Source organism: Sardina pilchardus, chromosome 3 (assembly GCF_963854185.1).
Source record: "Sardina pilchardus chromosome 3, fSarPil1.1, whole genome shotgun sequence".
Lineage (NCBI taxonomy): Eukaryota > Metazoa > Chordata > Actinopteri > Clupeiformes > Clupeidae > Sardina > Sardina pilchardus.
In genome coordinates, this window is record NC_084996.1 from 39,008,655 (window position 1) to 39,033,972 (window position 25,318).

The window sequence follows — 25,318 nt, forward strand, 5'->3', positions numbered from 1 at the left end:
TCAGCAAGTCCATGCAGCACTAGAATGGGCCTGATGTTGAGTTTCGTAAATTACATGTCAAAGATATGTGTTGATAACTTTATTGTTACTTTGAGGCTACCAAAGGACGCTGTTGTTCTATTCCTTTCGATTATCCTTTTAATTGTTTCCGCGTGTTAGCCGTGGTAGACTACTGGTAGTTCATGTCCAAAATGGCACTTACTTTTGCTCTGACGTCACGTGGGATTGTGGATGTTTTTTTTCTCATTGGAATACAGCAGGACAGGATGCCTTTTATCTATCAAACGCAAAAGCTGAGATTGTTGGAAGGACGAGGCTACTCAACAAACTTGTTTTTCGTTTCTGGGAGATCTCGTTATAGTTTTGGATTGTCGGATTTTATACTTATTGTATATATAGGATGAACAAAGTCCATGGATTTGCTATATTAAATCCAGTAGCCTAATAATTAGGCTATGTGCCACGTCCGATTTCGCAAGTGGTGTAGTAGGCTACATTTAAAAATCGACAGCCGTCTGTGAGATCCATTTCATGAAGAGCAATTGTCTTGTGCGATCATTCCCCCTCCCCCACACTCTTCTAACCAGTTCACTACATTATAGCCCTACAGTATATGCGGCACTGAGGACGACTGCCTCCCCCTCTTCTCTCTCGACAGACACTTGAGCCCGACACTATGTCAATGTAAAAATGTGTGTGAGTGTGCGCTGAACCACGAATTCACATATTAACTTTTCTTTTCAGCAGACATCGCAAGCATAAAAAAAATCGCAAAACAGAAAATCATTAATTTTTTTAATAAAACGATGCCTTTTCTCTTGATGGGTTCCGGAGAGGTTCTTCGAATGGGGTTTGAACCCCGGTCACTGGCGTACGATACATGTGCTTCAACCAGTTGCGCCACAGCTCGATTGTAATCACCGTTATGCTTTATTCGGGACATGGGCTTGAAACGCCGATCAAAAGTTCTGAAATGATAAACTGATGTTAGTTATTAATTCACCACATGATAAAATGCTGTCATATAGCTTTACGCCCAGCAGCCTATGGTAGTCTATGCCTATCTCTGAATCAACATGAACATGCATACGATACATACGTTGCTAGAAACTTATTTTGCGGAGCTAGGCCTGCTAGTCGATGGTTACAATGAATCACCCTCACTGCCCTATCGCATATCTGACCATCCATTGTTACAATGTTACAAAATACGCGATCTTCTCCATGCATGTAGCCTACGGTTATAAGTAAAGTGACAAGCATAGGCATGTATTAAAGAGATTTCTGTTAAATACATTTTATTTTCAGTCGTCAAAAGTGGTGGGGACAATATCTGTGATAACAAGTGCTGGGTAGCCTACATGTAGGCTACCCAGCGTCGCCGGTTAAAATGAACATGCCTCCGTTTTAAAATAGCCTATACACATTTCTAAGTATTCCTAGCATGTAAATGTAGCCAAAATGTCCATCTTGTCCATCTCTTTCGTCTTCGCCTTGACATTGACAATAATAGCCTATTCACAGAAATGCGGTCTTGTAACCGTAATGAATTCATGAATTAATCTAAGGTTGCCTTTCGAGTATTTCAGGTTGAATTGAAGGCTATTTCCTTCTGATAGGCCTATAGGCGATTTTCTAAAACCATTTTCATTCATTTCAACAATGGTTTATTGAAACGTCGTTTGATTAATTTCGCCAGTCATCACTTTCATTTTAATGATTAAATGAGACGGATATGCGGAGCATTTCTCTCCTTCTCCATTGACCAAAACGTTGCTCTGGCATCTCTGCTGGACTGACTGAGTTATAGGCTACGTCGAGTGAGAGAGCTGTGAGGTAGGCTGTAAAACAATAGAAAACTCTGCAACTGCAATCTAACATTGTCATTTTATTTTCTCATTGTTTCATGAATGTGAATTGTGTTGGTTATGTGCATTGGATTTGGGAGTTTGGAGGTATGGTCTCTCAATTGATATTAAAGTCTAATTATCCCACAATATCCTCATTCACAGAAAACCAACCTAGAGGAAGACACCAGTCAATAATCAAATAGTAGTTAGGTAAACCAGGAAATGGAGGAATGGCATTAAATATCTTGCTATATGATACAAAGTAGTTTCTCAAGTAGTTAGGTAAACCAGAAAATGAAGCAATCACATGAAGCATCAATATATTTAGGCCTATACCACTACTTAGTTGTGTTTAGAATAGAGTGCGGATCGGGCCACATTTTTCTGTCCAAGCCCGGCCCGCGTCCAACAGAGCAGTAACTGAACCCGACCTGAGCTCGACATGCATTAAGATATTTATGTCCGAGCCCGACACAGTTGAAGTCTCATTTGTTTCCCATACTAATGACACATACACGTTTGTTTGTGTGGAAAGCCCACTTTTATTACGCAACTGTAGGAAGGCAATCAGAAATGTCAACAGATGAGTGAATCAGCTCACACAGGGCAACAAGCACCACTAACACACAGAACACCAGCACGAGAAGCCCAATCATATAGCCAATTGAAATGTAATTAATCTTAAACCTCAGTCTAGCTGATACTGCACTATTCCCACCCACTTTGCAATTGTATATTGCATCCTGTGTCTTGCCTGTGCCTGTTGGGGTGTCCACGACCAATGCCAACCTTGACAGGGACAACCAGGCCGCACTCCCCCTCCAGACAATTGTATTACCCTATCCCACCCATAGCATCTATTTATTTGTAAATGTATGCATTTATTTACTTATTCTTATTCATAGCTTACTGCCCTTACTCTACAGAATAAGGTTTTTTTTTATTTTATTGTTGAGTGTTGTACTTGAGAGCAAAGGTTAAAGGGATATTCCGCCATTTTTGGAAATACGCTCATTTTCCACCTCCCCTCGAGCAAAACAATCGATATTTACCTTGTTCCCGTTCATCCAGCCATTCTGTGAGTCTGGCGATACAACTTTTAGCTTCAGCCTAGCATAGATCATTAAATCGGATTAGACCATTAGCTTCTTGCCTGCTAGCTTCATGTTTAAAAGTGACTAAGATTTCTGGTAATTTTCTCATTTAAAACGTGTCTCCTCTCAAGTTAGAAAGTGCAATAAGACCAACTGAAAATGAAACCTGGCGTTTTTCTAGGCTGATTTGACATGGAACTACACTCTCATCTGGCGTAATAATCAAGGCAACTTGCACACTACTGGCACTACTACTGCTTGTTGTCTATGGGGACTATTTTCAGATGCTGCGTACGATATCACTACGCCTATGGTACGTTTGCAAGTTGCCTCGATTCTTACGCCAGATGAGAGTGTAGTTCCATGTCAAATCAGCCTAGAAAAACGCCAGGTTTCATTTTCAGTTGGTCTTATTGCACTTTCTAACTTGAGAGGAGACACGTTTTAAATGGGAAAATTACCAGAAATCTTAGTCACTTTTAAACATGAAGCTAGCAGGCGAGAAGCTAATGGTCTAATCCGATTCAATGATCTATGCTAGGCTGAAGCTAAAAGTTGTATCGCCAGACTCACAGAATGGCTGGATGAACGAGAACAAGGTAAATATCGATTGTTTTGCTCGAGGGGAGGTGGAAAATGAGCGTATTTCCAAAAATGGCGGAATATCCCTTTAACCAGAGTAAAATTCCTTGTTTGTTTACGCAAACCTGGCCAATAAAGCTGACTCTGATTCTGATTCTGTTGTATAGTCCTGATCCAATAGCTTTGTCACCTGGCAGATGGCCTGGGCAGATGGGATCATCTAGTGGACTGTGTCGGTATGGTGGCCGAGTGGACTGCTGCTGGGGTTGGACACGAAATTCCTGGGGTCACTGCCAACGTGAGTGAATGCTTCTACAGCCAACTGAGTTTGCTTAAATGGTTTCAATATCTGCATCAGCACTGCTCAATTCCAATCCTATGCAGCAAGTCACCATTTATTGATCAACAACTATGTCCGTGATGATGTGTGAACACAATAATAGAAGACATTTCAAACAATGCAATCTTCTACTGTTTAGTAGTCACATCGGCCACATGAGGTAGCTTTGCGACAATGTGGCAATCTGGAGACAATTTACCCTGGAGTAGAAGTGTGTTGAAAAGAAACAGGTTATGTCATCCGGCTACTAAGGCTACATCATCTATCCCTTGCATGTCTCTATACTCAGGGGCGCCTGCAGGAATGAATATGGTACGCACACGCTAGAACAGTTGTAATGCTAGTCTAACATTCTGACAAGCACACAGATTGCCTACCTTATTCTTGCCCATTTGAAGTAACTCCTCTTTGCTGCCTCCATCCTCTCTGTTTTCATTGTTTAGAAAATGTGTTATATCCATGATGAGTCTTGAGATGAGTCTTGAGTGAATTAGCTTAACATCGTGTCGTGTGCTGATAACCAGCAAATATAAATAGCCGTGTAGAAGACGTGCCTGTAGCACCGCATTATGTAATAACACCGCATTATGTAATAATGTAATAAATGTGCACGCCATTATGTAATAATTGCCGCATTTTGTAATATCTGCCGCATTATGTAATAAACTTCTTGAATGCAATATGTAATACATTTTGCTGCATTATGTAATAAGTTATTACATATTGCGGTTGTTGCTACATAATGCGGGGGTTGCGGGGGTTTTTTTGGCCAAATGTAACAATTGGTGCATTATGTAGTAACCAACCAAAATTGACATTTCCGTTGATTAAAAACAGCATGATAATGTGTATTTTACTCAAAAATGCTAAGTAAGAGTACAGTATGTCAACTATTGCTCAGCTTACATTGTAACAATCCACCTTTTAACTTTGGTTGTGCTCATTTAAACGCACAAGGGGTTCTTTTCAATTAATATTTGCAGTCATATTAGTGCTTCTGATAGTTAACCAATTTATTGTCAACTGGATGATGAATGACAGCAATTCTGTAGGCAAGATGGGTGTGCTATGCATTCTGTTTTCTGTTGTCAGATATTATTATATTATTGGCTAAGTTAGAGCATGACATAGCCAACCATAAGCTAAGCTAACACATATTATCATAAAAGGTTAAGGTTTTCTTTTCAAGTTCATTGAGGACACAGTATCTCAGTCTAAATCCTGCTTAGTTTGTAGTACAACAAAACAAAATTAATAATAATAAATATAGCCGCAAGCGGTGATGGCGGGCCAGGACATTTCGGAATCTATAAAATACGTACTTGTTGGTGGGCATGTGCATTAGCAACACACATGCCCACCAAATTTGGTTAATTTTCATCAATGTATGTGTCAACCACAACAGACAACAGGCTAGGTGGCGTTATAGAGTCCCTAAGCCACACCCTAGGCCAGAGCTCTGTCTCTGACTAAGGCTTAGTTCACACTGGCAGTCGAAATCCGATTTTTTGCTTATCTGGATTGTATTTGGCTTGAATTTTGGGTAGTCTGAACTGCACAAAACCGCATGAAATGCGATTTTTACAATGCTGATTCGCACCACATACGAAGGTGGTTTCAATATCACTTACTATCGGATATGACTCAATCTGAACAGTCGAACCACTTGAATAGGATTTCAACGTATCCCTTTCGTCATTTGCACTGCAATCAATTACAAACAATTGCAAAGTAATTCTGAGTGACGGAAGTGATTAATTGATTGATTCAGCGCGTGCGCCAGGCCATGAGAACAGTCAGTCAGAAAGATCAGATTCTGATCGGATATGCAAGACATCGGATTTCGACTGCCAGTGTGAACTAAGCCTAACTGCAGCAATAACACACAAGCCTACCTAATTGTCTTGAATTAATGTGTCAACCATAATAGACAATGTGCTAGGTGGCGCTATAGAGTCCCTAAGCCAAACCCTAGGCCAGAGCTCTATCCCTGGCTAGCTGTAGCAATAGCACACATGCCCACCAATTGTGGCTCATTTTCGTAAATGAATCAACCACAACAGACAATGCGCTAGGTGGCGATATAGAGTCCCTAAGCCACACCCTAGGCCAGAGCTCTGTTTCTGACTAGCGGCAGCAATAACACACAAGCTCACTAAATTTGATTCATTTTTGTGAATGTATCAACCACAACAGGTAACACATTAGGTGGCGCTAGAGAGTCCCTAAGCCACACCCTCGGCCAGAGCTCTGTCTCTGAATAGCTATAGCAAAACACATGCCCACCAAATTTGGTTCATTTTCGTGAATGTATGTGTCTGTGAAAAATGGGCCTTGCTGCCCAAGTCCACACAGGATAGTGGCGACAAGACACACTGAGGTTTGGGGGTGATGAGGTGAAGACACAGCCAACAGCAAACGTGGATTGTAGTGAAGAGTGCGAATTTATTTACAGTGCTATAAAAAATGTGTTCCAGGCAATGCCAACAAAAATACTTTTCCGAAAAAATAAACAAAAATCAACCAACCGGTTTCTCAAGATTTGTAGCACAATTCTGACACTCAGTTACACTCTGTTCCAACCTCTCAGCAAGCTGATACCACAGTCTCCCACCAAGAGGGAAGAAATCCCTCGCTTTAAATAAAGCCATCTATTACCTCTAATTGGTCAATACCAATATAACAGGGTAATTTGTACTATATAATACTTTCACAGACATAACATAGAAATTACAAACATACATGGAGCATAATTCACCATATTTGCATAGGCTATATATAATAATAACATTCTAATATATTAATAATTAAATAATAATTACATGTCAAATACAAAATATCTATTTACATTGCAACAATAGCTCCCCCTGGCCAAATGAACACTTTCCCCTGTCCCAAACAGGGAATAAAATAGCCAGAGCCATTGTGCTCGTGTTTCTTGGGGAAAAAATGTGATGCGGGACCAGGAAGTGAAAGTAAGAACGGTCAGTGTATTGTTGGTGTTTGCGTGCACAATGTATGAACAAGCGGAACGGAATGGGTTATGGAGCAGAATCGACGGGTACCTCGTCGTTCGCTATGATGTTTGCAGATGTTTGGTGAGTAACTGAATGATGTGTAAATACCGATTGCGTATGAATGAATTGCGTCGCGGTTGCCGGCACCGCGGGTAATTGCAAACATTAGAAGCTAAGTGTATGCGTGCGTGTAAGCGTGTTTGATCGTGTAGGAGAAGGTAGTCAGTTTAAATGACGCGGGGAAAGACAGGCGAGCAGGGGAAAAGGAGGGGCTACTTTTCCACAGTCAACCACAACAGACAATGCGCTAGGTGGCGCTATAGAGTCCCTAAGCCACACCCGAGGCCGGAGTTCTGTCTTTGACTAGCGGCAGCAATAACACACAAGCCCACCAAATTTGGTTGATTTTGTGAATGTATGTGTCAACCACAACAGACAACACGCTAGGTGGCGTTATAGAGTCCCTAAGCCACACCCTAGGCTAGAGCTCTGTCTCTGACTAGCGATAGCAATAACACATGTGCCCACCAAATTTGGTTCATTTTCGTGAATGTATGTGTCAACCACAACAGATAACGTGCTGATAGGTGGCACTATAGAGTCCCTAAGCCACACCCTAGGCCAAAGCTCTGTCTCTGATTAGCGATAGCAATAACACACAAGTCCACCAAATTTGGTTCATTTTCGTGAATGTTTGTGTCAACCACAACAGATAACGTGCTGCTAGGTGGCGCTATAGAGTCCCGAAGCCACACCTTAGGCCAGAGCTCTGTCTCTGACTAGCAGAAGCAATTCCACATATAGCTGCCAGGTTACATCCAATTTAAAACCTTTTTTTTCTGCCTATAACACCAACTTCCTGTTTGTTAATAAGACACCATAATTCTAAATTTCGCCATTTCAATATACTTCGAAAATTAAAAAATCTGGTCGCAATTCCTCTTGAGAAACCGCTCAAGATCATTTTGGAGCTTATATGACATGATTTCGATAAACCGTCTAGGAGAGTGTTTCAAAATATGTGATGTGCAAAAATCATAATCATAACTCAAATTCTTCTTCAAAGATTCACTTTTAAGTTTAAATGTAAAATTGAATTTAATAGAACACACATATCCACCAAATCTGGGCCATTTCCGTGAATGTACTGTATGTGTCTACCACAACAGACAACACGTTAGGTGGTGCTATAGAGTCCCTGAGCCACATCCTTGGCCAGAGCTCTGTCACTTAGTAGTGTTACCAATTCCACACATAGCTGCCAAATTTCAAAAGTTTCAGAGCATGCCAAGTTGGTGAAAAAAAGGCAAAACGTGGCCCGGAAGAAATTTAATCTGAGCAAAAACAATGAGGCCTTGCACCTACGGTGCAGCCGCTTCAGCGGCCGCACCTCGGTGCTCGGGCCCTATTAATTTACGTTTAAACATTGCCATACACTAGCAGGCCTTGCCTAGCCAGTAATAGACACCATGAATCCCAATCAGTACCTTGCAGGAGGAGCAATATCAAGTAGTTCCATTGTGTGATCAGTGTGTTAGGCTGTATGTTGCAGCTGAATTGTTTTTCATTTAGTTGCTTAAATACTTAATTGCATCGTTAAATTAATACTTATTTGTAAGCATTAATTTTGAGTAAAATACACATTATTAAGCTGTTTTTATTCAATGAAAATGTCAATTTCGGTTGGTTATTACATAATGCACCAATTGTTACATTTGGCAAAAAAAAAAAACCGCAACACCCGCATTATGTAGTAACAACCGCAATATGTAATAACTTATTACATAATGCAGCAAAATGTATTACATATTGCGTTCAAGAAGTTTATTACATAATGCGGCAGATTATTACAGAATGCGGCAATTATTACATAATGGCGTGCACATTTATTACATTATTACATAATGCGGTGTTATTACATAATGCGGTGCTGCATGTGTATTCTCTCCTGCTCAAACAAAATGACCCCACTATTCTGTCCTTAAGGTGCTGTGTCCACCAAACACGTTTTTTGCGCCGACGGCGACAATTTTCAATGTAAAGTCTATGTAGCTCAGCGCTCACAGCGCTGAGCGCCCTCGGCGGAAAAAAACTGTCGGCGCCGACCGTTTTTTGTCGCAGCGCTCAGAGCGCTCAAAGTTTAAATCTGTTCAACTTTTAGAACAGCGCCGGGCTCGCTTCTCGTTATAAACCATCTCTGGTTTTGGTAACTTAGCAACAATAAACACTTATCGAAGTGCCGAGAGGAGGAGGTTGTGGGCGCTCTGGCTGTAAAAAACGCGTTTGGTGGACACAGCACCTAAAACACCCCTAAACGTTCGTTTTTAAAAATGTGCAGCTCACCGAGTGGTTACTGGTCTTCAACGATCTTCTATAGCAAGTTTAGCAGCGGAATACAGCTTGTCATCTTTTATCATGATTTTTGAAATCCCGGTGTCATGATATGTATAACTAGATGTACCGCAAAGCGATACACAATATGACCGCCGCTCAGTCTTGCACATTCTCTCCGCAAATATCAATCACGCTTTTATTTCCATCGCCTACTCCATCCCCTTTTGCAACTTTTATGTATGTAAATGAGTGTGTGCATGTGTGCGCTTGCTTTTGTGTATGAGTGCTTCTCTGTCTATGAGTGTGTGTGTGTGTGTGTGTGTGTGTGTGTGTGTGTGTGTGTGTGTGTGTCTGCTTGTGTGTGTGTTTTATGTGTTTCTATATGTATATGTTCACTGTGTTCTCTGCCGTCACTGTCACTCCAATATCAGATCACACACACACACGCAGGCACACACTCACATACACACACACACATATGCAGGCACACACTCAAACACACGCACACATACACACACACACACACACACACACACACACACACACACATACACACACACACACAGGCACACACACACACACACACACACACACACACACACACACACAGATACACCCACAGAGAGAGAGAGAGAAAGAGAGAACACACACAGATAACACAGAACACACACAGACACATAGAGAGAGAGAGAAAGAAAGAGAACACACACAGAATACACACAAAACATGCACATACACACATATACACACATGCAAACACACACACGGGCACACAGAAACGCACCCACACACACACACACACACACACACACACACAGGCTATAGTACATTACACACACACTCACTTCTCAGCTCCGGTGGTCTCACAAAACGTACTCAAAGATGTGAGTGTGTGTGTGCACACTGTGTGTGTGTGTGTGTGTGTGTGTGTGTGTGTGAGGTGTGTGTGTGTGTGTTCTGTGCATCTGTGTGTGTGTGTGTGTGTGTGTGTGTGTGTGTGTGTGTGAGGGTGTGTGTGAGGGTGTTTGTGTGCATGCGTGTGGGCGTGTTTGTGCATGTGTATGTGCATGTGTGTGTGTGTTCTGTGCATCTGTGTGTGTGTGTGTGTGTGTGTGTGTGTGTGTGTGTGTGTGTGTGAGGGTGAGGGTGTGTGTGAGGGTGTTTGTGTGCATGCGTGTGGGCATGTTTGTGCATGTGTTATGTAAATGTGTGTGCTGGTGCGTGTGTGTGTAGGTATGTGTCTGTGTGTGTGTATTTATGTGTGTGTGTGTGTGTGTGTGTGTGTGTGTGTTTGTTTGTGTATGTGCCTGTGCTTATCTGTGTTTGTGTGTGTGTGTGTTCCTGCATGTTTGTGTGTGTGTATGTGTGTGTGTGTGTGTGTGTGTGTGTGTGTGTGTGTGTGTGTGTGTGTGTGTGTGTGTGTGTATGACCGTAGCATCCAGCACCCAGAGCAACCATTCTCTTTTAAAACTTATATATTTGGAAACTAGTTCATTAAAGGTTTCTAATGGTGTCACTTATGTTTCTAGGACAAAAACTAGCAGAGATTGTGATGTGTGTTTGGAACAGTTTTTCAAATTCCCAGGGGGGGATTTAGACTCCAGAGGGTTAACACCACCATCTACAGGCCGATGGGTATACAGTCCTGAATGTACACATGAATCCATTTATTGTATAGCCCCCCATGGATGAAATTCCACAAAACTTGGCATATTCCCAGGGGGTGTCAGGTTAATCATACACATGAAATTTGATGCAGTTCATAACATCTCATCTGAAGATAGGGGCAATTAAAGCAATATTACATTGCATTTTCAATTTTTACCATGGGGGTGCAAATCACAAATGACTGGTTATAAGCTAAGTTGATGCAAGCTCTTGAGACCAACATACAATAAACATTTTGTCATCCTCAGTGCCACGGTTCAGGTAGTTATGTAGGAAAAACTATCATTTTTGGGCTTCGGGCGGGGGCAGCGCGGGGGTGGAGTGACCCCCGGGGACGAAACAAACATTTTCCACAGAAGTCTACTGGGGCTACATGCCCACCAAGTTTCATGTGCTCCGGTGTTACGGTGTCCCGGGAATCGTTGACGTTAAATGATGGGAAAAAAGAATTAAAAAAAAAATTAAAATAAAAAACTTTGACAACAACTATATGACCGCTTCGCTAGCTCTGCTAGCGGCGGTCATAATTACTACATGCTTATATACATATAATGTGGAAGCCACAAGGTGGTGCTGGTCAGTTGATTAAAGTGATAGCTAAAACCTACAACAGGTCTGTCGTGTCTGCTCCATAAAATAATATCTAATGGTGTCAGAAGTAAAGAATTAAGACTATAAACGCTTTTTCAATCATGGAAGGACTTAAGCCACCTGCTGGACTTGATCTACTGCACGGGAACCTGTCAGAAAACTGGAGGAGATTTCGACAAAGGTTTGAGCTGTAGCTCAGGTACAGTCGTCACTATTCCTTCATGTTGCCGGAGAAGAGGCAGTGGAAGTGTATAATACCTTCACATACAGTATGAAGCAGAAGACGATAAACATAAATTGCCGATAATACTGGACAAATTTGAAGAATACTGTAACCCAAAAAAGAACACTACGTATGAACGCTACAAGTTTTTCACGTGTGTGCAAGGGGACATGTCTATTAGCCAGTATATTACAGAGCTAAAGCTAAAGGCAAAATCATGTGAATTCGGACAGTTGCAAGATTCCCTTATCAGAGATAGGATTGTCTGTGGAATAACGTCGGATTCAATGAGAGAGAGGCTGCTTAGGGAAGTGGACATTACTCTCGAAAAGGCTATACAGTTGTGCCTAGCGTCGGAAACGTCTAAAGCACAAATTAAACAAATGCATGACGAGGATAGTGCACAAGCTTCCACATGAGAAATCAAGCATGTGGATGCAGTAAAACATAAAGAGACACGCAAAAAGGATCAACACAATGAAACGAAAGTGAGTGAGAAAGAGAAAGCAAGCACGTTTGATTGTAAACGATGTGGAATAGAGCATGCAGCACGTAAATGTGCTTATGGCAAACAGTGTAAGAACTGCGAGAAAATGAATCACTTTGCCAAGATGTGTAGATCGAGGAAAGTTCACGCAGTTGACGACGATGATGTCAGCAAGAAAGTCTGTTCGTGGGTGAAGTTAATGCAAAGACACAGACAGATGAATGGACTGTTGAATTAAAGTTGGAGCACAAACATGTAAAATTCAAACTTGATAAAGGTGCTCAAGCTAATGTCATTCCTTACAGTTTACTGCAACGAATAGGGAAAAAGAACATACTCAGACCCACAGATGTGAAACTTTCAACATACACAGGAGATAAAATACATGTGAAAGGAAAGTGCAACTGGACAGTGAAATACAAAAAGAAAGCATTCGTTTTAGAATTCATTGGTGTACAAAAAGATTCCAAACCCATACTTGGAATTCAGGCATGTGAACAAATGGGGCTCATCAAGAGAGTGATGGCGCTGAATAAAGGTGACACAATGGACATCTTTAAGGAATATGCTGATGTGTTTGAGGGCATAGGTTGCCTAGAAGGAGAACACACCATTCAAATTGATGAGTGTGACACCAAAAGTCCATCCACCGAGGAAAATTCCTGTCACTTTGAGAGAAAAACTTAGAACAGAGTTGAACAGAATGGAAAAAATGAAAGTAATTACAAAGATAGAAGAGCCCACACAGTGGGTCAACCCCATTGTAATTGTGGAAAAGCCAAATGGAAAATTAAGAATCTGCTTAGATCCTCGTGATCTCAACACAGCAGTAATGAGGGAACACTACCAACTACCAACGGTAGAGGAAATCACTAGCAGACTCGCAAAAGCAAAATACTTCACAGTGCTGGACGCAAGTTCAGGTTTTTGGCAACTTAAACTAGACGAAGCCAGCTCTCGCCTCTGTACATTCATCACTCCTTTTGGTCGTTATAGATTCCTTAGACTCGCATTCGGAATTAATTCCGCACCAGAAGTGTTCCACAGGACAGTGAGACAGCTGTTTGAAGGGATTGAAGGTGTTGAGACATATATTGATGACATTTTGATTTGGGGCGAGACAAGAGACATGCATGATAGCAGATTGAAACAAGTGCTGGAGAGAGCAAGAGCCAAGAACTTCAAGTTGAACAAAGAAAAATGCAAAGTCGGCCTAGAACAGGGGTCGGCAACCTGCGGCTCTGGAGCCGCATGCGGCTCTTTAGCGCAACCCTGGTGGCTCCCTGACCGTCTTCAAAAATGTATGAAAATGAATGGGGGGATTTTTGTTTGTTAGTTTTAATATGGTTTCTGTATCAGGACAAACATTCTTAACGTTTACCAATGTTGTAAAAATGTGCATAATAAATATTAAAGTTCAACATTTCTGCGAAGATCTGATAGCCTGCGAGTCTGCGACACACGTTTCAGGGCGGCGCCGTGCCATGCAGGTGGCTGTGGTTGTAAACAAACCGGCGGGTGTCAAAGGGAAAAAGAGAAAGATAGCCGATGAGAATTTGAATGCAGAATGGACCGAATCATTTGCTTTCATTGCCATTACGGAAGGATTGCCTGCATGTTTGCTTGCTTTGTAATGAGAAGTTGGCGAACAACAAAAAGAGAGATATTTAGAAAGACATTTTCAGGGAAGGCATGCTACATTTACAGCCGACTACCCAGTTGGGACTGAGAGAAAAAGTGCGATTGCAGTAGCCTACTTCTGGAGAAATGTTGTTGCAACCTGAGAGATATTAAAACGTGGAAAACAACGGTTCACGGATGGTGATTACACGAAGTTGAACTTAAAGCACCAGCGGAGTATAGTCACGTGGTGTGTCATTCTCTCCGAGATGCGCTGTAGGGAAACACATTTAATCATGAAAGCTCATTGTGTAGCCTCGTTGTAGCTACGTAGTCATTTTGATAGTAGGCTAATATAGATAATATACACTTACAGCCTGTGTTAGGCTACCTTCAGGCTTACATAAGGCTTTTCATTTTTTGCGGCTCCAGACAGATTTGTTTTTTGTTTTTTTGGTCCAAAATGGCTCTTTGAACATTTTGGGTTGCCGACCCCTGGCCTAGAAGAAATCAAATACCTGGGTCACATCTTCTCAAAAGACGGTTTGAAACCAGATCAAAGCAAGATTGAGGCTATTAGGAAAATGCCAACACCAGAATGCAAGAAAGATGTTGAACGATTTCTAGGTATGGTCACATACCTTGCAAAATTCATTCCAAACATGTCACAACATACTGAGCCATTGCGAGGACTTACCAGAGATGATGTTGAATGGCAATGGAAAAGTGAACATCAACATGCATTCAACCAGTTGAAAACAATGCTCACTGAAGATCCTTTGCTCAGATACGATGAAGTAAAGCTCCCAGTAACTCTGTCAGTGGATGCGTCCAAAAGTGGACTCTGTGCTGTCTTACTACAAGAGGACAAGCCAGTAGCATACGCATCACGCGCATTGACTGATACTGAACAACGTTACGCACAGATAGAAAAGGAGATGTTGGCAATTGTGTTTGGTGCAGAACGTTTTCACCAGTATGTGTACGGGAGAGAAGTGGATGTGCAGTCGGATCACAAACCACTTGAAGCGATAATGAAAAAGCCGTTGAGCAGTGCTCCAGCTAGAATACAAAGACTTTTAATGAGACTGCAAAAATATCTTGTGAATGTACACTATAAGCCAGGAAAAGAGATGTATATTGCAGATGCATTATCCAGAGCTTACTTACCAGAGACTGGTGCAACAGATAAGAACTAGAAACTCAGGTGAGGTGCACATCTCAAACTTACCTGTGTCAATTGAGAAATTAGAGGAATTCAGATAATGGACCACAGTTTAGCTCACGTGAATTCCAAGCCTTTGCAAAAGAGTGGGAGTTTATTCACAAAACATCAAGCCCCCATCATGCACAATCAAATGGAATGACTGAAAGAGGAGTACAGACTGTCAAACTCATGCTAAAGAAGGCTAAAGCTGATGGAAAAGATCCTTATCTGTCTTTGCTGAATCTGAGAAGCACACCTTTGGAGGATGTCGGAGCATCACCAGCCCAGCTGTTAATGGGTCGACGTTTGAGAACAATGACACGATGACATCACAGATGTTGACACCTCGAATGGTAACCAATACAGCTAAGACAATGCTAGAAACAAAACAGAATAAACAGAAGGAATACTTTGATCATGGATCCAAAGCACTTCAGAAACTTCAGATTGGCGAAAATGTCAGAATATTGCAAGATGGAGTATGGAATGCAGCCCAGGTCACTGGACTTTCTGACCAGCCAAGGTCTTATGTTGTACAGACACCTGATGGACAGGTTTATAGAAGGAACAGGAAGTTTCTGATGAAATCAAAGGAACAAAGCAACAAAACAAAAGAAATGGACAACCAACACTTGACTCAACAGAATGTTCATGACAGCACACAGGACAAACAACAAATGGACACTCAAACCAAAACAACAACCAGAGATGTCAGTCCTACGGAGCTTCCAGGTCTCCCTATTAGAACATCAAGTGGTCGAATGATCTCAAAGCCAAGACGACTTGTTGAGGAATAATAGATATATGAACTGTTTTTTTCAAGTTTGAAAGTTTTTTCATAGTTCATAGTTGGAAAATTGAGTAACAATACAGAGAGAGAAAAAAAAAAGAAAAAGAGGGAAAAAAAATGCTGAAATAAATGTGAAATGAGTTAGGTAGCATTAATGTGTTTTGAAGCCAGAGAAATGTTATAGCATGGCAAACAGTGTTTTTTCTTTTCTTTCCTCCTACTGAACTTTACAGTTAATGGATTTTTGATGTTTGAAAAAAAAAGGGAGATGTCATGATATGTATAATTACTACATACTTATATACATGTAATGTGGAAGCCACAAGGTGGTGCTGGTCAGTTGATTAAAGTGATAGCTAAAACCTACAACAGGTCTGTCGTGTCTGCTCCATAAAATAATATCTAAACACCCGGAAGTACTTTTTCAGATACCTCACAACAGTGTGTGCCTAATATCATACAACAGAATTTGAATTTCACTGCGAAACTTGCTATAGAAGATCGTTGAAGACCAGTAACCACTCGGTGAGCTGCATATTTTTTTAAAAACAAACGTTTAGGGGTGTTTTATGGACAGAATAGTCCATGCACAAAGCGAGCAATGTTAAAGCCATACAGAGCTCCATTCTAAAGCTGCCAAAATCCACAAACAGGCTCAATCATCGAGATTTCAGTGTCAAACACTCGCAGGCAATACAGAAAACGGACTTACCGAAATATTCCTTTAAGCATGTGTTCCAATACTTTTGGAGGGCACTGTAGTTCTGCATTAAGTTGATTTTGATCATCTGTTCACTAACTTTACAGAAAATGTAAATAGCCTACTGTCATGCAGATATTGTGCAGAGCTGGGATGTCATGGTAGGCAATTTGATGTGAATACACACATACAAGGGACATTTTCTCTCGTTGTTGGGTAGCCTGATACGGGCGTACACCTGCAGGCACGCCTGTCCATACTTGTGCATACTGTGATTTCCAGTACGTGAAGCCAGCACACTTTATTTTTTTCTACCCCAGAGCTAACTTGCAGAGGACAAAAGTGTGTTCAGGAAAACACCTGAATTTCCGAACTACTCCTTTAAGACTCGGCATAGAGAATAAATGGGGGAAATGATGGTGGTAATAGTTTGACAGTGTCATATCCATACTGTCATACTGTGCGGGCCCAATGCTATACCATAGACATGTTTTGAGGTGGCGGGCCATAGTTTGGAGACCAGTGGATTAAACAGTCAAGTGATTAAAATGTTTTGCATGAAAAAAGCATGACATTCTTTATGTGATTAGAGTGAATGGTTTTGAGTGAGTGTTTTGCAATCACAAAGAATTGCTTAATGTGACTGATAAGAGATGCTTTTTCCTTTGGCCCAGTTGGCTCTTGCATGTTGGCAATCAAAACAGCATGGAAGGGATGACCAATTTATGTAATGTATGACACTCTGATTTTGCTTAGCTTACATTTCCAAGCAAACAATTGTTTTTATTTGCATTGTCTTTACTAGAGCACAGCATGTAATGTTTTTATGCTTTTTTGTGGCTGTTTGTTTTGCAGCATCCTACGTCTTAACCCTCAAAGTAGTCGGGATAAGGTGCAGAGCCCAAGGTTAGCTATGCTATGTTATAATGTTGGGTTATCTACTCTGGCACATTCTCTGAATTATGATAAACATTATTCCACAGCTTTAAGGCTAATCATAATCTTTCATTTAATGTCAGTTATTAGTTGTTAGCTAATTAGCTGGTTTGAATTGCATTGAGCTCAATGAGAATGAAACCAGCTAATTAGCTAACAGCTAATAACTGACATTAAGCACGCCAAACTCTTAATATTTGAAGGGTATGGTGTTGATGTGGGGTTATTTTCATTCCAAAGGCCAAGGGGATTTTATCAGGGTGCATAGTGTGATGATCCATGAAATAACTGGCCTTTAAAAATAAAAATAAAAATCCTCTATGGGAATTTAACATGGGCGTTCCAATACTTATGACCCATACACATACACACACAAATGCATACCCACAATACACACAAACAAACCTGTCTATAAGGCCATTATTGGTGATCTTCCACTCTACATCTCATCTCTGCTGAACTGATATTCTAGGCTACATCATACGTGCTCCAACAGCCATTTTCTGCTTAAAGTGTTCACTCTGAGTATCAGCCGCCCCAAATCCGAGGAATAACATTCCGTACACTTTTAAAATCAAATATTTAGTGCCCTCTCCGAGAAGCAATTCAAATCAAGAAAGACTGCAGATATAACTGACAGGGAGTGCATTGGATAGATGTTCTCTACCGAATTTAGGTGTCTGTTTGAATAGCGTCTTGAGCGTACTGTATGAGCAGTCTTCATAGCCTTGTCAGCCTCATCAGTTACTGGCACAAAAAAAAAGAATCATGTCACAGTGATGTTGAAAGAAACACAGGGTGAGCAGCGAGCAGTTCCTCATTTGGTCAGAAGGTTCTGCACAAGTGAACAAAATATTGTTGTATGGGCATGGAGCCAGAAATATCTGGGGCACCAAGATGACGCAGGGAAAACGTCTGGAACAGTGGAGGAGCCAGGCATGTTTCAGTTAAAATAATCAGCGGTTTTAAGAAAAGGATTTTTTCCCGCTAATATACTTTGTTATTGTTGTTGTTGTTGTTTGCAACACAGTGAGACGTGGAGTTCCCCCTAGAGTCGCTATATGTTTATATTTATTCTATGTTTATATTTACGTCTATATTTATTCTGTGATTGTAAATAGCCTACTTCTTGTGGCTTGTTCCCCTGTACACAATGAAAATACTTTTGTTGTGGAGCTGAAGGATTAACAACAGGCACACAATCACCCAAGACTAGGATGCAGATGTAAATTAGCCCCAGGCAAAACTCTGGTACAATACATCAAATGGCAACAGTTATGTTTAAAATTGTACATGGTCCCTAATAAAAACTAAATAAATAAAAAATAAAAGAGCTATATCTACTGACAAGATAATGTTTCATGATTCTTGTGAGATATCTTTGGTTAGACTATTCTTGAAGTTGCATGGCTCTCATTACCAACTCTCTACGGCTCATTCCTTTACTATCAAATCGGCTTCGTAAAGGTTGAATTAAGGTGAAAAACTTGCATAGTGTGCCTTTAACCAAGGGGAGAGGACTTGAGGTTTATAAAGGTGTAGGTGATGGAGAGGATTTGGAAAGTCTGACTTGAGGGCCATGAAGATTTATAGGAGTAGGGGATGGAGAAAACTTAAGATGCATGCTTTTTGCAACACCATGCAACTGTCATATCATGTACCACTATTTATGCATTTCACAGAGGACAACTTAACTGATGGTTGTTTTTTCTTGTAGGTTAATCATTCAACTGGTTTCTTCTACACTCCTCACTCTTGGGTCAGACATTTCGCAACAAGTTGACATGACAATTCATCATGCTCTTTGAAAATAAATATGAGGCCCACTGTGAACTATCAATTTAGGCAGTGCAGGATAATGAGAATGAATCCTGAACTTAGCTTGGGCCTGTACAATAATGGTTGTTGTTGCACAAGGATCTTGTTAAATCAAAGATAGTTGAGTACTCAAGACAAGTGGTATTGAACCTGATAAGGAACAGTGTACGACACCCTATCATATATGAAAGAGCAAAGGGCTGAATTGTTTTTCAGTATCTGTAGTCTTTTCTGTGTGTACTTGATATTGCTATTATTATTACTATTGTTTTTATTATTATTATTATTATTATTATTATTATTATAAAAGTAGGCACTTTATCTTCTCTGACCTTTTATGGAAATGCCCACAGCTGTATGCCACCATGGTTGCAAGCATGGACAGTGTGCTGGACCCAACAAGTGCACGTGCCACCTTGGCTTCATGGGAAAGACCTGCAATCAAGGTAATACATAAACCTTTACTCATTGAAATAGGAACAGTGCAATACACTTATCAATATCAATACATTTTTCCAATATGGCAATGAGTGATTGAGACTACATGGTGCCTTCCCTTGTGTTTTCCTTTTGTGTGTTTTTTCTAGCATTACTTTGGAAAGTGTTCACTTATTTCTCTTTTGAGTTTTTTCTTTTATATATTTTATTTTGTAGCCATGTCATGTTCTAATGTGTTGGCCAGTCAGTGTATGACTAATACTAATAGTCAAGTAGTTGTCTTTGTGTCCTTAACTCATTGAGTGCCAACAACGTAATATTGCGTTTTTAGCTCCCATGCGTAGAGTGCCAACAACGCAATATTGCGTTTTTCGCTTTTTTTTTAAATTACGAAACTAGACACTCTAACTCACCTTATGTGTGATTTTTGGAAGTCTATCATGAAGAGAACTGAAGTAGATGACGATTAAAAACTCATGAAATCCTACAATCCGGAAATGTACGTCTGTCTTAAAGGGATATTCCGCCATTTTTGGAAATACGCTCATTTTCCACCTCCCCTCGAGCAAAACAATCGATATTTACCTTGTTCCCGTTCATCCAGCCATTCTGTGAGTCTGGCGATACAACTTTTAGCTTCAGCCTAGCATAGATCATTGAATCGGATTAGACCATTAGCTTCTCGCCTGCTAGCTTCATGTTTAAAAGTGACTAAGATTTCTGGTAATTTTCCCATTTAAAACGTGTCTCCTCTCAAGTTAGAAAGTGCAATAAGACCAACTGAAAATGAAACCTGCCGTTTTTCTAGGCTGATTTGACATGGAACTACACTCTCATCTGGCGTAATAATCAAGGCAACTTGCAAACGTACCATAGGCGCAGTGATATCTTACGCAGCATCTGAAAATAGTCCCCATAGACAACAAGCAGTAGTAGTGCCAGTAGCTGCAAGTTGCCTTGATTATTACGCCAGATGAGAGTGTAGTTCCATGTCAAATCAGCCTAGAAAAACGCCAGGTTTCATTTTCAGTTGGTCTTATTGCACTTTCTAACTTGAGAGGAGACACGTTTTAAATGGGAAAATTACCAGAAATCTTAGTCACTTTTAAACATGAAGCTAGCAGGCGAGAAGCTAATGGTCTAATCCGATTCAATGATCTATGCTAGGCTGAAGCTAAAAGTTGTATCGCCAGACTCACAGAATGGCTGGATGAACGGGAACAAGGTAAATATCGATTGTTTTGCTCGAGGGAAGGTGGAAAATGAGCGTATTTCCAAAAATGGCGGAATATCCCTTTAAGTGGCTTATATCTCCGTTTCTAGAGGAACAACGGGGATTTTGATGAAAACTAGCCACTGTTTAGCTTGCGATTTCTCAGGAATGGAGACACGTAGAGATAAACGGTTTTCACCCACTGAGAGCTCAGAGTCTTACCTTTCAAATGAGCCATAGTATATGTCCATAACTATAACATAGGATACGCTGTGGCTCTACAAAAATAGTCAACAACGATCTAGCTTGCCGGCACTCTGGGACATAGCTTCCAAAAACAATGCGGCATTCAATGAGTTAATAATATACCCATGATTTGTAAGAGGCACCTATATTCAAACTGTTTTCTAAGTGGTTGCATTCCTTTCTCTTCAAGTAGTGCCCAAGCACCAGATGTTCTGAGTATTCTGTCTCTGTGGTTCAGCTTAGTGCTCTCCAATCAGATTCCTTTAGTCATACAGTATACTTAGATAGTAAATAATATGTGTCAGTGAATTAGATATGTAGCTAATTCCGTTGTCACTGCATGGTCCATAATATATACACACATTTTTTCTTCTTACTTTGTTTCTGTACATCTGTGTGTGGATCTTTTGTTGTGGATCAGCTGAGTAGAAACTTCACATGTTCCTAACTATTGATATTAAAATAATGGCTATATCAGGGGCAGCCATTTAAATGGTATTTTCTCCTACAAATCTCGATTAATATTGAATTGAATTCTTTCCAAACACTTACATTACAGGAGCATTTCACCCATGTGCATTAAGCTTTATATGGTTAGAAACCCAGTCATACTTATGAATGGTCGTGCATAATTCCCTCATTTTCATCTGAGATGGGAGAAAAAGCCGAAAATGTATTTTTGGCACTTTTGAATAAAAGAATTCCGCGCCTTTCACTGCTCTTCGCTGCTTTACCAAGCCACCCCCTCCAGGAAGTTAATGTAACGTTTTGGCATTAATAAGGATTCTAAAATTAAAACAATCATTGTTTTATGTTGCAGTCAATCTTGTGGCCATATATTGAAGGTCCCGTTCTTCAAAATGAAAGTTCAAAAATCGCTAGTTTGCAAACTAGGCTGCTTGTTTGAACGAAAAACGCATTTTATACATCTCCATGTCGATGTCCCGCAAGTTGACAGCATAGGCTTAAATACCCGACATTTAACAAACATTATCTCTCTCAACAATGGAATTCTCTTCTCTGATTGGCTGATGGGGTGGCCATTAACTTGGTATAACCTGCAACCTTCGAAGTAGTTCCAATGTGTTGCCTGTATCAAACTTGAATATTAATTCGCCAAACTCGTTGCGAAGTATAAATGAACTGTCACGTTGCATCCAAGCTGAAATACAGACGTGCAGAACATAGTAACATTGTAGCATATGACGGAGGTGGATTGTAGCTAGTTGGATGCCATGTAGGCTATTCTCAATGTCAGGTTCCAACGTCACAGCCCTCCGCCATATTGAAATGGGGGAAAACAAATCGTCTCTGCCATAGGAACCCATTCAATGTAGCCTCAAAAGGTATTAGTCAAACTTTTAATTAACATGTCATTTTTATACTTTGAGTCATTATCTGGAGAGACTAAGGCCTTATATATGCACAAATCGAACACACATCGACATCGCCGGAGTTCTAGACCTCCACCTAGCCATTATTTCCATCGAACCGGTCACCTCGTCGGCCGTTATCCCTTACTTACTACCGCTCATATTAATTTTGTGCGATCATTGTTAGTAGGCCTAACGTTATGTTTGTGAGAGTCCACAGCTGAGTCTGCAAGATAATCAAGAAGCAGCTACAGGGCTGTAGGTACCTTTCTGTATTACGGCTCGTACAGATAATCACACATAACACATCAGATGTTCATATGAACTCTTGTCAACATGAAAACATTAAAGAGACCCTATGCAACTTTTTCATAGTCATAAAATCACCTACTCACATTAATATCGCTGACACTAATTTGTGAGATAATTTGTGCACGTCACCTTCAGTACCTTTCAAGCAACTCTGCGAGCAGTCCACCCCAGTTCTAGTAGACCTGCCCTGGGATACCGTCTGGCTGGAGGCATCCTGATCCTCCTTGTATTACGTCTTCAGAATCCCAATATGCAGTTTGCAGTTTTGAATACGTTTCAAAATTACCATTCGCCATCGTAGTTACTTATCAGCTTTGCTCGCACACCACAAGCTACTTTCATGCTGATTTCGTGAGAAGCCAGTCCACTAGCTGTTGTCAGCCCGGGCTCTTACTCGACACGCAGGTCTGGCTGGAGGCCTTGCTGTATTACGGCTCCTATCGGTAATCACAAGCGCCAGATTCACACACCAGATCTTCAGAATCCTCATTTGCCATAATCCGTTTAAAAATTACCATCCGCCATTGTAGTTCACCTTTCTCCACCATAGACTATACAGTCTATGTTATCCACAGACCAGAGCCTAGCTTGTCAGCTTAGCTTCCAACAAAGATGGCGGCTATATATTTTAGTTTCTGCAAGTGAAGCCCCACCCCTTGCGCCCCCCCTTGGAAAAATGAGGAAAGCATTTGTAGTTTTTTTGTAGATATAGGACTTCCTGCTTTCAATGATGTAAAATGACGATTTTTACATCATTGAAAGCAGGAAGTCCAACATTGAAATCCGTATTTCTCCCGTCTCAGGGCAAACTGAGGGAATGATGCACGACCATTCAAAAACATGACTGGTTTTCTAAAGATATAAAGCTGAATGCTAATCGGTGAAGTGTCCCTTTAATTTACAGTGAAATCTTTATAGTTCTCCACACATAATTGACCTCACTTTTGCTCTTATCCTATACGCGTTAGGCTACCACTTGCTGATTGTCCTGTTTCTTCTCACTGAACTATATTTATGGAAACAGGTTTTGCTAGGATTTCCTGTGATATTATAATTGCTTTGAGGATGAGAAGAGACTTGCATGTTCTGCTCTACTTAAAGACAATTAATTTATATAACAGGCAGAACCTCTACCAATGGTAGAAATTGTATGACTAACAGGGGAGCTACACCAGACGCGTACCTGAAGCATTCTGTTCGCGACGCGTAAAATCCATTTTAGAAGATGAGTCTATTTTTTTTGAATGTACGCACCACTGTCACGTCTGGTGTAGCTACTTCCTTTGACTACTGTGATAATTAAATGCTGCGACCGGCTGCAACATACGCGACGCGAACGGAATGTTTCAGTTACACGTCTGGTGTAGCTCCCCTGTAACACCAGCTTGAAATCACTTACTAATGTAATCTATTGTGCTAATTAACTGCTACATGTCCAGCACATTAGGATAGGCTACAACTGAAATGATTGCTCTGTAAGTTATGATAAATCAAGCAAACCTGGGGTAGTACAGGTTTTGTTTTTTAAAAAAACTGATACAGTTTCCATCTTTATATTTGTGATTCAGTGAAGGTACACAGAAGGCCAGTGATAGGCTTGTAACATGGAATTGACTAGATTTAACACATTATTATTAGACCAATGCAAGTTGTGATCACCCTAACTGTAGATTAAAATACATCCATCTCCCAACCCCCACTTAACCCTAACCCTGCTCACTCCCATGCACTACAGAGCACTACTGCTCACCACTACCCATGCACACATATCCCTATCCAATGGCATAAAAATACATGTAATAATAGCAAATGTATTATCCCCAGGTCCTAGATGAAAACTTTGCTGGACCAGTAAGATGACTAAAAACAAAAATATGAAAGATATGTGATCTGTAACCCCATCTGCAATGCCTGACTTATTACTGGCCGTGAGCTATTCAGATTCTTGGATGAGGTGCTGTCTGTACATGCCTTTCCGCTTTTGCTATTCAAAAGACCTCTTAATTTCCCTCAGACACATTCCTCTGTCTTTTACATATATTCATAATTGTCACAAAGTTGTGAACATGGATTTGAAAACCCTGTTTTTTCAGATGGTTTATAAATATCAAACCTTAATAAGGGTTTTAAGTGTTTGACATGTATCTTAACTGCCTGCTTTGGCATGTATCCACACATTCATTCATTTTGTCTGATGTAATGTCTTGAAAATAGACCTCTATCGTCTGGATTAATGGCCTAGATATTCAAGATGAAAACATGACTGTTGGTTAGAGGTCATGCTATAAAATGTCATGTTAGGATTTAAAGCGATATTGTAACCATACATGTTTATAGCTGATTGAGGCTTTCTACATTAAAGCACACAATATCTGTAACACCTGGAGTGTCCCACATTTCCTTATAAAGAGCTTTGGCATTGGCAGCTTGGAGGAGTGATTTCATGTTTGTGTTATTTGGGAAAGAGCCGAACTCTGGG

At 40.6% G+C, this 25,318-nt stretch overlaps 1 protein-coding gene across 7 annotated transcripts in view; it reads left to right on the forward strand.

Annotated features, from left to right (window-relative positions):
* npnta (nephronectin a) overlaps positions 1-25,318 on the forward strand; it is a 51,433-nt gene that overhangs the window by 6,977 nt on the left and 19,138 nt on the right. For 3 of the 7 annotated variants that reach the window (XM_062533262.1, XM_062533266.1, XM_062533267.1), the window contains exons 2-4: positions 3,694-3,824; positions 17,359-17,409; positions 19,611-19,703. In XM_062533262.1, the coding sequence (XP_062389246.1) occupies positions 3,694-3,824; positions 17,359-17,409; positions 19,611-19,703 (275 nt within the window). The remainder of the gene's footprint in view (positions 1-3,693; positions 3,825-17,358; positions 17,410-19,610; positions 19,704-25,318) is intronic. The other 4 variants (XM_062533264.1, XM_062533268.1, XM_062533263.1 and 1 more) reach the window with 3 other exon arrangements.